At 45.3% G+C, this 12522-nt stretch overlaps 1 protein-coding gene across 1 annotated transcript in view; it reads right to left on the minus strand.

Annotated features, from left to right (window-relative positions):
* LOC135508632 (netrin-4-like) overlaps window positions 1-12522 on the minus strand; it is an 80551-nt gene that overhangs the window by 7691 nt on the left and 60338 nt on the right. Inside the window, exons 4-7 of the mRNA XM_064928873.1 lie at window positions 9654-9926; window positions 7195-7321; window positions 6570-6758; window positions 2150-2366 (exon numbers count right to left, since the gene is read on the minus strand). Of these exons, the coding sequence (XP_064784945.1) occupies window positions 2150-2366; window positions 6570-6758; window positions 7195-7321; window positions 9654-9926 (806 nt within the window). The remainder of the gene's footprint in view (window positions 1-2149; window positions 2367-6569; window positions 6759-7194; window positions 7322-9653; window positions 9927-12522) is intronic.

The raw sequence follows: 12522 nt of genomic DNA on the forward strand, positions 1-12522 counted from the left end.
ACACCTCTATCTTAATGCAAAGTAAGTATGTAAAGACTACTCCATTAATAATGCAATCCTCAGGTTCAATTGCTACCACAGAGAGCCATCTGGATAGAGGAGACTACACCACTGAGAGAGGAGACTACACCACAGAGAGAGGAGACTACACCACAGAGAGAGGAGACTACACCACAGAGAGAGCCGTCTGCGTAGAGGAGACTACACCACAGAGAGAGCCGTCTGGGTAGAGGAGACTACACCACAGAGAGAGGAGACTACACCACAGAGAGAGCCGTCTGGATAGAGGAGACTACACCACAGAGAGAGCCGTCTGGATAGAGGAGACTACACCACAGAGAGAGCCGTCTGGGTAGAGGAGACTACACCACAGAGAGAGGAGACTACACCACAGAGAGAGGAGACTACACCACAGAGAGACCCGTCTGGGTAGAGGAGACGACACCACTGGTAGAGGAGACTACACCACAGAGAGCCGTCTGCGTAGAGGAGACTACACCACAGAGAGAAACGCCTGGTAGAGGAGACTACACCACAGAGAGGAGACTACACCACAGAGAGAGGAGACTACACCACAGAGAGAGGAGACTACACCACAGAGAGACCCGTCTGGGTAGAGGAGACGACACCACTGGTAGAGTAGACTACACCACAGAGAGCCGTCTGCGTAGAGGAGACGACACCACCGAGAGAGCCGTCTGGGTAGAGACTCCACCACAGAGAGAGGAGACTACACCACAGAGAGACCCGTCTGGGTAGAGGAGATGACACCACTGGTAGAGGAGACTACACCACAGAGAGGAGACTGTGTAGAGACTCCACCACAGAGAGAGGAGACTACACCACAGAGAGACGTCTGCGTAGAGGAGACTACACCACAGAGAGAAACGCCTGGTAGAGGAGACTACACCACAGAGAGAAACGCCTGGTAGAGGAGACTACACCACAGAGAGAGGAGACTACACCACAGAGAGAGGAGACTACACCACAGAGAGACCCGTCTGGGTAGAGGATACGACACCACTGGTAGAGGAGACTACACCACAGAGAGCCGTCTGCGTAGAGGAGACTACACCACAGAGAGAAACGCCTGGTAGAGGAGACTACACCACAGAGAGAGGAGACTACACCACAGAGAGAGGAGACTACACCACAGAGAGACCCGTCTGGGTAGAGGATACGACACCACTGGTAGAGGAGACTACACCACAGAGAGCCGTCTGCGTAGAGGAGACTACACCACAGAGAGAAACGCCTGGTAGAGGAGACTACACCACAGAGAGAGGAGACTACACCACAGAGAGAGGAGACTACACCACAGAGAGACCCGTCTGGGTAGAGGAGACGACACCACTGGTAGAGGAGACTACACCACAGAGAGGAGACTACACCACAGAGAGAGGAGACTACACCACAGAGAGAGGAGACTACACCACAGAGAGAGCCGTCTGGATAGAGGAGACTACACCACAGAGAGAAACGCCTGGTAGAGGAGACTACACCACAGAGAGAGGAGACTACACCACAGAGAGCCGTCTGCGTAGAGGAGACGACACCACTGAGAGAGCCGTCTGGGTAGAGACTACACCACAGAGAGGAGACTACACCACAGAGAGCCGCCTGTGTAGAGACTCCACCACAGAGAGAGGAGACTACACCACAGAGAGACCCGTCTGGGTAGAGGAGACTACACCACAGAGAGAGCCGTCTGGATAGAGGAGACTACACCACAGAGAGAGCCGTCTGGATAGAGGAGACTACACCACAGAGAGAAACGCCTGGTAGAGGAGACTACACCACAGAGAGAGGAGACTACACCACAGAGAGAGCCGTCTGGGTAGAGACTACACCACAGAGAGAGGAGACTACACCACAGAGAGAGGAGACTACACCACAGAGAGAGACGTCTGGGTAGAGGAGACTACTTCATTAAGGGTCTGATTCAGGTTTGGGATAAGTGTCTGATTAATTATTCATTGATGTCAATGAGAGACTTTCAGGTGGGTTACAGTATACTAAAAGTACTAGTGAATACGCATAGTCTGTGCCTCAAATGGCTGCCTGTTCACTATACATGTGAACAGGGCCAATAGAGAATATAGGGTGCTATTTGGAACGCAGACTACTATATGAATCCATAGACACTTACCCAGACAAGCAGTCCCCGGTGTAGGGGTCACAGTCCCCACCTGTACAGTCACACGGTCTGCACCCGTAACCATGGAAGCCCCAGAACCCTACAATGCATCTGTCACAGAGAGGACCGCCCACGCCCGATCTGCAGGTGCATGCCCCGTTGCTAGGATTACAGACGTCCTGGCCACCTGAGATTGCGGGTCTAGACCCTACAGGGTGGCAGGCACATGCTGTTGGTATGGGGTAAAAGGAGGGACAAACAGAACAGATCAGAGAGGGAGAGATTAGCACACTCCTACCATTTTATCCAACATACGGAGCTCATTTATTCATGTCTTTAATAGTGTGGATAGGTGTGAATAGGTTTCTTGACTTTATTCAGAAAAAAGATACTCCATTCCATACCATACGTCCCAGACAAAACAACAGCACACGCACACACACACCTACATGAACACGCACACACACACACTCACGTGAACACACACATGAACACACACATACACGAACACACACACACACCCACGAACACACACCCACGAACACGCACACACACATGAACACTCACATGAACACACACATGAACACACACATACACGAACACACACACACAAACACGAACACGCACACACACACGAACACTCACATGAACACACACACACACACGAACACTCACATGAACACACACACGAACACTCACATGAACACACACACACACGAACACACACACACACACACACTCACATGAACACACGCACACACACACTCACACACCCACACACGAACACACGCATATCGTGCACTCCCTATGAACTACAAACTCCATAAGTGGGGGGACGGCGACAGGAAGGGAGGGAGTATGTATTTAACCCTGAGGATACATCACACTACTGTAAAAACACACTACTACTGTAAAAACACACTACTACTGTAAAAATAAAAACACACTACTACTGTAAAAATAAAAACACACTACTACTGTAGAAACACACTACTGTAGAAACACACTAAATCAAATCAAATTTTATTTGTCACATACACATGGTTAGCAGATGTTATTGGTCACATACACATGGTTAGCAGATGTTAATGCGAGTGTAGCGAAATGCTTGTGCTTCTAGTTCCGACAATGCAGTAATAACCAACGAGTAATCTAGCTAACAATTCCAAAACTACTGTCTTATACACACACAAGTGTAAAGGGATAAAGAATATGTACATAAAGATATATGAATGAGTGATGGTACAGAGCGGCATAGGCAAGATGCAGTAGATGGTATCGAGTACAGTATATACAAATGAGATGAGTATGTAAACAAAGTGGCATAGTTTAAAGTGGCTAGTGATACATGTATTACATAAAGATGCAGTAGATGATATAGAGTACAGTATATACGTATACATATGAGATAAATAATGTAGGGTATGTAAACATTATATTAAGTAGCATAGTTTAAAGTGGCTAGTGATATATTTTACATCAATTCCCATCAATTCCCATTATTAAAGTGGCTGGAGTTGAGTCAGTGTGTTGGCAGCAGCCACTCAATGTTAGTGGTGGCTGTTTAACAGTCTGATGGCCTTGAGATAGAAGCTGTTTTTCAGTCTCTCGGTCCCAGCTTTGATGCACCTGTACTGACCTCGCCTTCTGGACGATAGCGGGGTGAACAGGCAGTGGCTCAGGTGGTTGTTGTGCTTGATGATCTTTATGGCCTTCCTGTGACATCGGGTGGTGTAGGGCAGGTAGTTTGCCCCCGGTGATGCGTTGTGCAGACCTCACTACCCTCTGGAGAGCCTTATGGTTGTGGGCGGAGCAGTTGCCGTACCAGGCGGTGATACAGCCCGCCAGGATGCTCTCGATTGTGCATCTGTAGAAGTTTGTGAGTGCTTTTGGTGACAAGCCGAATTTCTTCAGCCTCCTGAGGTTGAAGAGGCGCTGCTGCGCCTTCTTCACGATGCTGTCTGTGTGGGTGGACCAATTCAGTTTGTCTGTGATGTGTACGCCGAGGAACTTAAAACTTACTACCCTCTCCACTACAGTTCCATCGATGTGGATAGGGGGGTGTTCCCTCTGCTGTTTCCTGAAGTCCACAATCATCTCCTTAGTTTTGTTGACGTTGAGTGTGAGGTTATTTTCCTGACACCACACTCCGAGGGCCCTCACCTCCTCCCTGTAGGCCGTCTTGTCGTTGTTGGTAATCAAGCCTACCACTGTTGTGTCGTCCGCAAACTTGATGATTGAGTTGGAGGCGTGCGTGGCCACGCAGTCGTGGGTGAACAGGGAGTACAGGAGAGGGCTCAGAACGCACCCTTGTGGGGCCCCAGTGTTGAGGATCAGCGGGGTGGAGATGTTGTTACCTACCCTCACCACCTGGGGGCGGCCCGTAAAACACACTACTGTAGAAACACGCTACTGTAAAAACACACTACTGTAAAAACACACTACTGTGCATGTGTGCGTTTGCATGCCTGTGTGTCTATGCATGTATGTATGTTTGTGTATGTGTTTGTTTGTATGTGTATGTCTGTGCATGTATGTGTGTGTGTGTGTGTACAGTATCTGTGTCTATGTATGCATGTATGTGTGTAAGCACACTTGTGTTTCTCTTTCTCTCAAACACAGTTTGTTTGTTCTTTAAAAGACCGAAGCGAAAGAGCATGCCTGGGGAAAAGGACAGGAATGAGAAAAATGTGCCGGGCATGGAGTATGGGAAACTCATCTATTGTTTTCAATTACTGTCACATTCCTCAAAGACGTGGTTGATCTTCTAGTCCTGCACTGAAAAGTACTCAAGTATTGTCAGTATTGTATAAGTTGGCAATAACATTGTGGTCGCAGTGGTTCTATATTATGTACGTTTTATTTAACTAGGCAAGTCAGTTAAGAACAAATTCATATTTTCAATGACGGCCTATGAACAGTGGGTTAACTGCCTTGTTCAGGGGCAGAACGACAGATTTGTACCTTGTCAGCTCGGGGGTTTAATCTTGCAATCTTTCGGTTCCAAGTCCTTTCAGTGGCTGGCCCCCAACGCTCTAACCGCCAGACTACCTTCCACTAATGCATGTTTTTGTTTCAGCTTAGTGCCGTCATCACACCTGATTCAACTAATCAACTGCTCTTCAACACATTGATGACACCTGAATCAGGTGTTTCACTGCTAAGCAGGAGTGAAGACCTGCGGTGCTGCACCTCCTCAAGAGCATTAATGACAACCCATGTCTGACTTGTTGTTCCTACGTTGTTACTACATTGTTACTACGTTGGTACTACGTTACTATGTTGTTACTACGTTACTACTATGTTGTTACTATGTCACTACGTTGTTACTACATTGTTACTACATTACTATGTTACTACGTAGGTACTACGTTACTATGTTGTTACTACATTACTACTACGTTGTTACTATGTTACTACTACGTTGTTACTATATTGTTACTACATTGTTACTACGTTGTTACTATGTTGTTACTACATTGTTACTACGTTACTACGTTGTTACTACGTTACTACGTTACTACTACTACATTACTACTACTACGTTACTACATTGTTACTACGTTGTTACTACGTTGATACTACGTTGTTACTACGTTGTTACTACATTACTATGTTGTTACTATGTTGTTACCATGGTCTGAGGGGTATACTACAAAGCAGGATCAGGAAGTTGGCCAAAATAAGATGGGCATGGTCTAATTGATTCAACAACCATAAACACATATCTATGATTTGACCTCTGTTCCCTGCTATCTGAATGATATGACCTCTGTTCCCTGGATGATTTGACCTCTGTTCCCTGCTATCTGAATGATATGACCTCTGTTCCCTGGACGATTTGACCTCTGTTCCCTGCTATCTGAATGATTTGACCTCTGTTCCCTGCCATCTGAATGATTTGACCTCTGTTCCCTGCCATCTGAATGATATGACCTCTGTTCCCTGGATGATTTGACCTCTGTTCCCTGCTATCTGAATGATTTGACCTCTGTTCCCTGGATGATTTGACCTCTGTTCCCTGCTATCTGAATGATTTGACCTCTGTTCCCTGGATGATTTGACCTCTGTTCCCTGCCATCTGAATGATTTGACCTCTGTTCCCTGCCATCTGAATGATTTGACCTCTGTTCCCTGCCATCTGAATGATTTGACCTCTGTTCCCTGCCATCTGAATGATTTGACCTCTGTTCCCTGCCATCTGAATGATTTGACCTCTGTTCCCTGCCATCTGAATGATTTGACCTCTGTTCCCTGCCATCTGAATGATTTGACCTCTGTTCCCTGGATGATTTGATCTCTGTTCCCTGCTATCTGAATGATTTGGCCTCTGTTCCCTGCCATCTGAATGATTTGACCTCTGTTCCCTGGATGATTTGACCTCTGTTCCCTGCTATCTGGACAGGCAGAGGGTAAGGTTTTGTCCTCTTACGTGTGCAGGAGTCAGCGGCAGAGCTCGGTCTGCTGGGGTGTCTGTAGAACCCTCTACGGCAGCTCTGGCAGTGTCTGCCCTCTGTGTTGTGGTGGCAGGCGTCACACACAGTCCCACTACGCCGTCCCGATGCCAGCCACACGCCACGGTCAAAGTGACAGCTATCTGCATGGCCGTTACACTTGCACTCTGTAAAAGAAAAGAGGAAGCGCCTAAGATAATCGTGCAAAACTCTGACTTTCACGTAAATCATTATTGACGTCAATGGGAGACTTGTACAACACATTTGAGTTAAGTGCAAAGATCTCTAGTCAGAATACCACCTTAAAAGCATTTCTGTTTTCCCATTGCTTCCATTCTCTCAAAGGAAAAGGTAAAGATACTAGGTTTCATTAACATTTGCATCAAGGGGTCATTTCTGAATGTGAATGTTTCAACAACAACAAAAAGACAGATCCCTTTGAGAGCATTGAATAGGTAAAAGAAGATATACCTACTGAATTCTACACGAGTACTACAACTACTACTAATTTTAAAAAAAAGACATCTGGCTGTGTGTATCGGGTAATATACTTGTTGTGTACGTGGTTCGGCTGGTTGACCTTCCTGGCCTTGTAAGACTCACTCTTGCATTCACGAGGTGCTCCTATGATGCCGTTGGCAGCTTGCCAGGGTTGGTCGTTGTAGAGGGGAACACAGTGCTCACAGTGGTCGCCGGCAGTGTTGTGTTTACACACACATTTCCCATGGACCTGCCGCAGGGGAGAGAGCAGTGCATTATGTATGTATTACTGAATTACGGTTCCAGACGGTTACACACAGTCACACCCACATTTCCCATGGACCTGCCGCAGGGGAGAGAGAAAGCGATGTTTACTGTAATAGGGAACACAGATATAGACACACAAATATTTTGCACCAAAAGAATATATATATATATATATGTATATTGTTTGCAAATTGATATGTGACACGTATCAATGCCAAAATAACATGCAATACAGGTAAGCCTCCCCCTAAATAAATATATATAATTTAAAAAATGTGGGGGGGGGGCTTGCCTGTATTGCATGTTATTTTGGCATTATTACATGTCACATATCAGTTTGCAAACAATGTAAAAATATATATATCATTGAGCTAATAAAGCTGCAAACAAACAGGCAGCTCCAAAATGCAGGTGTTTCAGCCGAGCTCGGTGCTTTCTGTGATGATGGGGCAGGCCAGCAAAAAAATAGGAGCATTGCACTGTGATTGGCTCAGCATTGCACCGTGATTGGTTCCGTGTTCTGTCACTCATGGGGACACTGTCACCAGCCGTGAGTATGGGTAGACATCAAGAATGTGAGCCGTTTGGTTACTGCCATAGAGTTACATTAGAAGTTCGCTTCCAAGAAGGCTCAAGGTCCAATAAAATGTCATCAAACGACATCATATCTCCAGTAGCTTTGATTGGACTGTCAATGACTTACTTTCTAAAATCTTAGCAAGCAGTCATCGTCATAAATAAAGTAGACAATCTACTGGCAAATCCTTTTTAATCTTTGTCATATGAAGATCAATGATGATAGATAAAACGTATCGGTGCTCATCGGCCACTGGATATAAACATTACACAACAAGTTCGAAATCGCAAATTCAACAATGAGTTGTTTGGAAGGAATCGGTGACAGAGGCTAACAGCAAGCGTCGCAACTGGGAAGTCAGACTGGGAAAACACATTTTGAACGGTCATCCAACTCGGAATTGTACATCTTTTTCTTTGATGACCGCCGCGCAAAACAAGGCGAGTCCAAAAAATGTCTTATCTGCTGCTGCATGAATGATAGGAAGATGAGAGATATGGTCAGCCACATCAGCTATGCTTTTTAAAGAGGCAGTAAACGAGGCTGCCAGACAAGGCTCCGCTGATAGCCAGGTGTAGAAGTGGTAAGGAGTCACTCCATGGTGCTGAAAAGAAAGCTCTGCTGTTGGGACAGCTTTGTGTAGACCCTAAACATTTGTGGGCACTGCTTGTCGCCGTTATAGTGCAATTAATGTGTTGTTTAGTGTGACTTTGCTGGCATCTAATAAACAACAACAATTTTGGTTGAGTTTGACCCACCAATATTTACATGCTAAAATCGCAAGTGCAGCAGTGTATTTTCTACTTTGCAGTAAATGTGGATTGCACAGTGAAGTGTAGAACACTCTTAATTATCTTCCCACCGCTGTGACTAAAGCCTCCAATGTTTACTATATGAGAAATGCTGATGTAATTCCACTGGCAGTTTCTACTCTCAGTGGGAAAAATATGCTGAAGCTACTATATTTTACACTATAATTAAGGTTTCCTCATAGTCATAATCCCGTAATGGAAGGTAAATCTGTGGGTAAATATAGTCTTCAGTAAAGCCGAGAGGCTCCGCATTAAAGCACCACTACACAGATGTAGAACCCAAGGGGTGGTGGGAATGGAGAGTGCCAGAAACAATAACACATTTACACACACACACACACACACACACAAACAAATACACAACATCCCTGACTGTTTTTGTTAACAGAGTGACATGATGATTGCAGTCTTTTTGTTACGGCTTTCTAGGTGTGAAGGAGAGTCGGACCAAAATGCGGCGTGTAGATTGCGATCCATGTTTATTACATTAAACTGAAGCAACACAAATCTAAATACAAAACACTACGAAACAATAAACGTAACGAAAACCGAAACAGCCTAATACTGGTGCAAATGAAACACAGACCAAGGACATCGGGACACTAAGGACAATCACCCACGAAACACTCAAAGAATATGGCTGCCTAAATATGGTTCCCAATCAGAGACAACGATAAACACCTGCCTCTGATTGAGAACCACTTCAGACAGCCATAGACTTAACTGGAACACCCCACTAAGCTACAATCCCGATACAAACACACCACATACAAAAACCCATGCCACACCCTGGCCTGACCAAATAAATGAAGATAAACACAAAATACTTCGACCAGGGCGTGACACTTTTGGAGAAGCACTAATAGACACAGAGATAAGTGATCAGTTGTGATTGGTTGTTCGTGCTGCTCTTCACCCTTACTCACCACGTGATTGATCCTCTGCCTGGCGGGGCGGTACCCATTGGCTGGCACACAGTGCTCAGCGTGCCCGTTGCAGAGGCAGCTGCCCTTGACAATGAAGTCATAGATGGCATAATGGTTCGTGGGCAGTGCCTGGATATCTGTGTCTTTAGCCTGGCAGGGGCAAGGCTGGCGCTGCAGCAGACGCACCCGCAGGTTGGTGACCATCAACTGAGTCTGGGCTGCTGGGCCGTAGGGGTCCAATGAGTACCTGGGGGACAGGGCGCGATAAATCACCTAGAGAGGGTAGAAGAGTGGGTCAGAGTTCCCGGTAACAAAGTCTGGCAGATCAAATCAAACTTTGTCACGTGTGTGTAGACCAACAGTGCAGTTCAAGAAGAGTTAAGAAAATATTTACCAAGTAAAGTAAAAAATGAATAAAAAGTATGACAATAACAGCAGTGTACAAAATAAATGGAGGGGGGGGTCAATGTAAATAGTCCGGTGGCCATTTGATTAATTGTTCAGCAGTCTTATGGCTTGAGGATAGAAGCTGTTAAGGAGCCTTTTGGTCCTAGACTTGGCGAAAACTCTATGTACAGTGTGTGCAAATGTAGAAGAGTAGGGAGGTAAGGCAATACATACGCAAATGGAGGAGAAATAATTACAATTTAGCATTAACACTGTAGTGATAGATGTGCAGATGATGATGTGCAAGTAGAGATACTGGGGTGCAAAAGAGCAAGAGGATAAGTAACAATATGGGGATGAGGTAGTTGGGTGTGCTATTTACAGATAGGCTGTGTACAGGTACAGTGATCAGAAAGCTGCTCTGACAGCTGATGCTTAAAGTTAGACAGGGATATATAAGACTCCAGCTTCAGTGATGTTTGCAATTCATTCCAGTCATTGGCAGCAGAGAACTGGAAGGAAAGGCGTTCAAAGAAAGTGTTGGCTTTGGGGGTGACCAGTGAGATATACCTGTTGGAGTGCGTGCTACGGGTGGGTGATGCTATGGTTACCAGTGAGCTGAGATAAGGCGGGGCTTTACCTAGCTTTTAGATGACCTGGAGCCAGTGGGTTTGGCGATGAATATGTAGTGAGGGCCAGCCAACGAGAGCATACAGGTCGCAGTGGTGGGTAGTATATGGGGCTTTGGTGACAAAATGGGTGGCACTGTGATAGTCTCTATCCAATTTGCTGAGTAGAGTGTTGGAGGTTATTTTGTAAATGACATCGCTGAAGTCAAGAATCGATAGGAGTGTCAGTTTTACAAAGGTATGTTAGGCAGCATGAGGGAAGGAGGCTTTTTTGCGAAATAGAAAGCCCATTCTAGATTTAATTTTGGATTGGAGATGCTTAATGTGAGTCTGTAAGGAGAGTTTACAGTCTAACCAGACACCTAGGTATTTGTAGTTGTCCACATATTCTAAGTCAGTACCGTCCAGAGTATTGATGCTAGTGAGGGCAGCAATTGGTTGAAGAGCATGCACTTAGTTTTACTTGCATTTAAAAGCAGTTGGAGGCTGCTGTTTGTTAGCACAGTGTCCAAATAAGGGCCAGATGTACAGTGCCTTGCGAAAGTATTCGGCCCCCTTGAACTTTGCGACCTTTTGCCACATTTCAGGCTTCAAACATAAAGATATAAAACTGTATTTTTTGTGAAGAATCAACAACAAGTGGGACACAATCATGAAGTGGAACGACATTTATTGGATATTTCAAACTTTTTTAACAAATCAAAAACTGAAAAATTGGGCGTGCAAAATTATTCAGCCCCCTTAAATTAATAGTTTGTAGCGCCACCTTTTGCTGCGATTACAGCTGTAAGTCGCTTGGGGTATGTCTCTATCAGTTTTGCACATCGAGAGACTGAAATTTTTTCCCATTCCTCCTTGCAAAACAGCTTGAGCTCAGTGAGGTTGGATGGAGAGCATTTGTGAACAGCAGTTTTCAGTTCTTTCCACAGATTCTCGATTGGATTCAGGTCTGGACTTTGACTTGGCCATTCTAACACCTGGATATGTTTATTTTTGAACCATTCCATTGTAGATTTTGCTTTATGTTTTGGATCATTGTCTTGTTGGAAGACAAATCTCCGTCCCAGTCTCAGGTCTTTTGCAGACTCCATCAGGTTTTCTTCCAGAATGGTCCTGTATTTGGCTCCATCCATCTTCCCATCAATTTTAACCATCTTCCCTGTCCCTGCTGAAGCAGGCCCAAACCATGATGCTGCCACCACCATGTTTGACAGTGGGGATGGTGTGGTCAGGGTGATGAGCTGTGTTGCTTTTACGCCAAACATAACGTTTTGCATTGTTGCCAAAAAGTTCAATTTTGGTTTCATCTGACCAGAGCACCTTCTTCCACATGTTTGGTGTGTCTCCCAGGTGGCTTGTGGCAAACTTTAAACAACACTTTTTATGGATATCTTTAAGAAATGGCTTTCTTCTTGCCACTCTTCCATAAAGGCCAGATTTGTGCAATATACGACTGATTGTTGTCCTATGGACAGAGTCTCCTACCTCAGCTGTAGATCTCTGCAGTTCATCCAGAGTGATCATGGGCCTCTTGGCTGCATCTCTGATCAGTCTTCTCCTTGTATGAGCTGAAAGTTTAGAGGGACAGCCAGGTCTTGGTAGATTTGCAGTGGTATGATACTCCTTCCATTTCAATATTATCGCTTGCACAGTGCTCCTTGGGATGTTTAAAGCTTGGGAAATCTTTTTGTATCCAAATCCGGCTTTAAACTTCTTCACAACAGTACCTCGGACCTGCCTGGTGTGTTCCTTGTTCTTCATGATGCTCTCTGCGCTTTTAACGGACCTCTGAGACTATCACAGTGCAGGTGGATTTATACGGAGACTTGATTACACACAGGTGGATTGTATTT

The sequence above is a fragment of the Oncorhynchus masou genome, chromosome 22, assembly GCF_036934945.1.
Source record: "Oncorhynchus masou masou isolate Uvic2021 chromosome 22, UVic_Omas_1.1, whole genome shotgun sequence".
Classification (NCBI taxonomy): domain Eukaryota; kingdom Metazoa; phylum Chordata; class Actinopteri; order Salmoniformes; family Salmonidae; genus Oncorhynchus; species Oncorhynchus masou.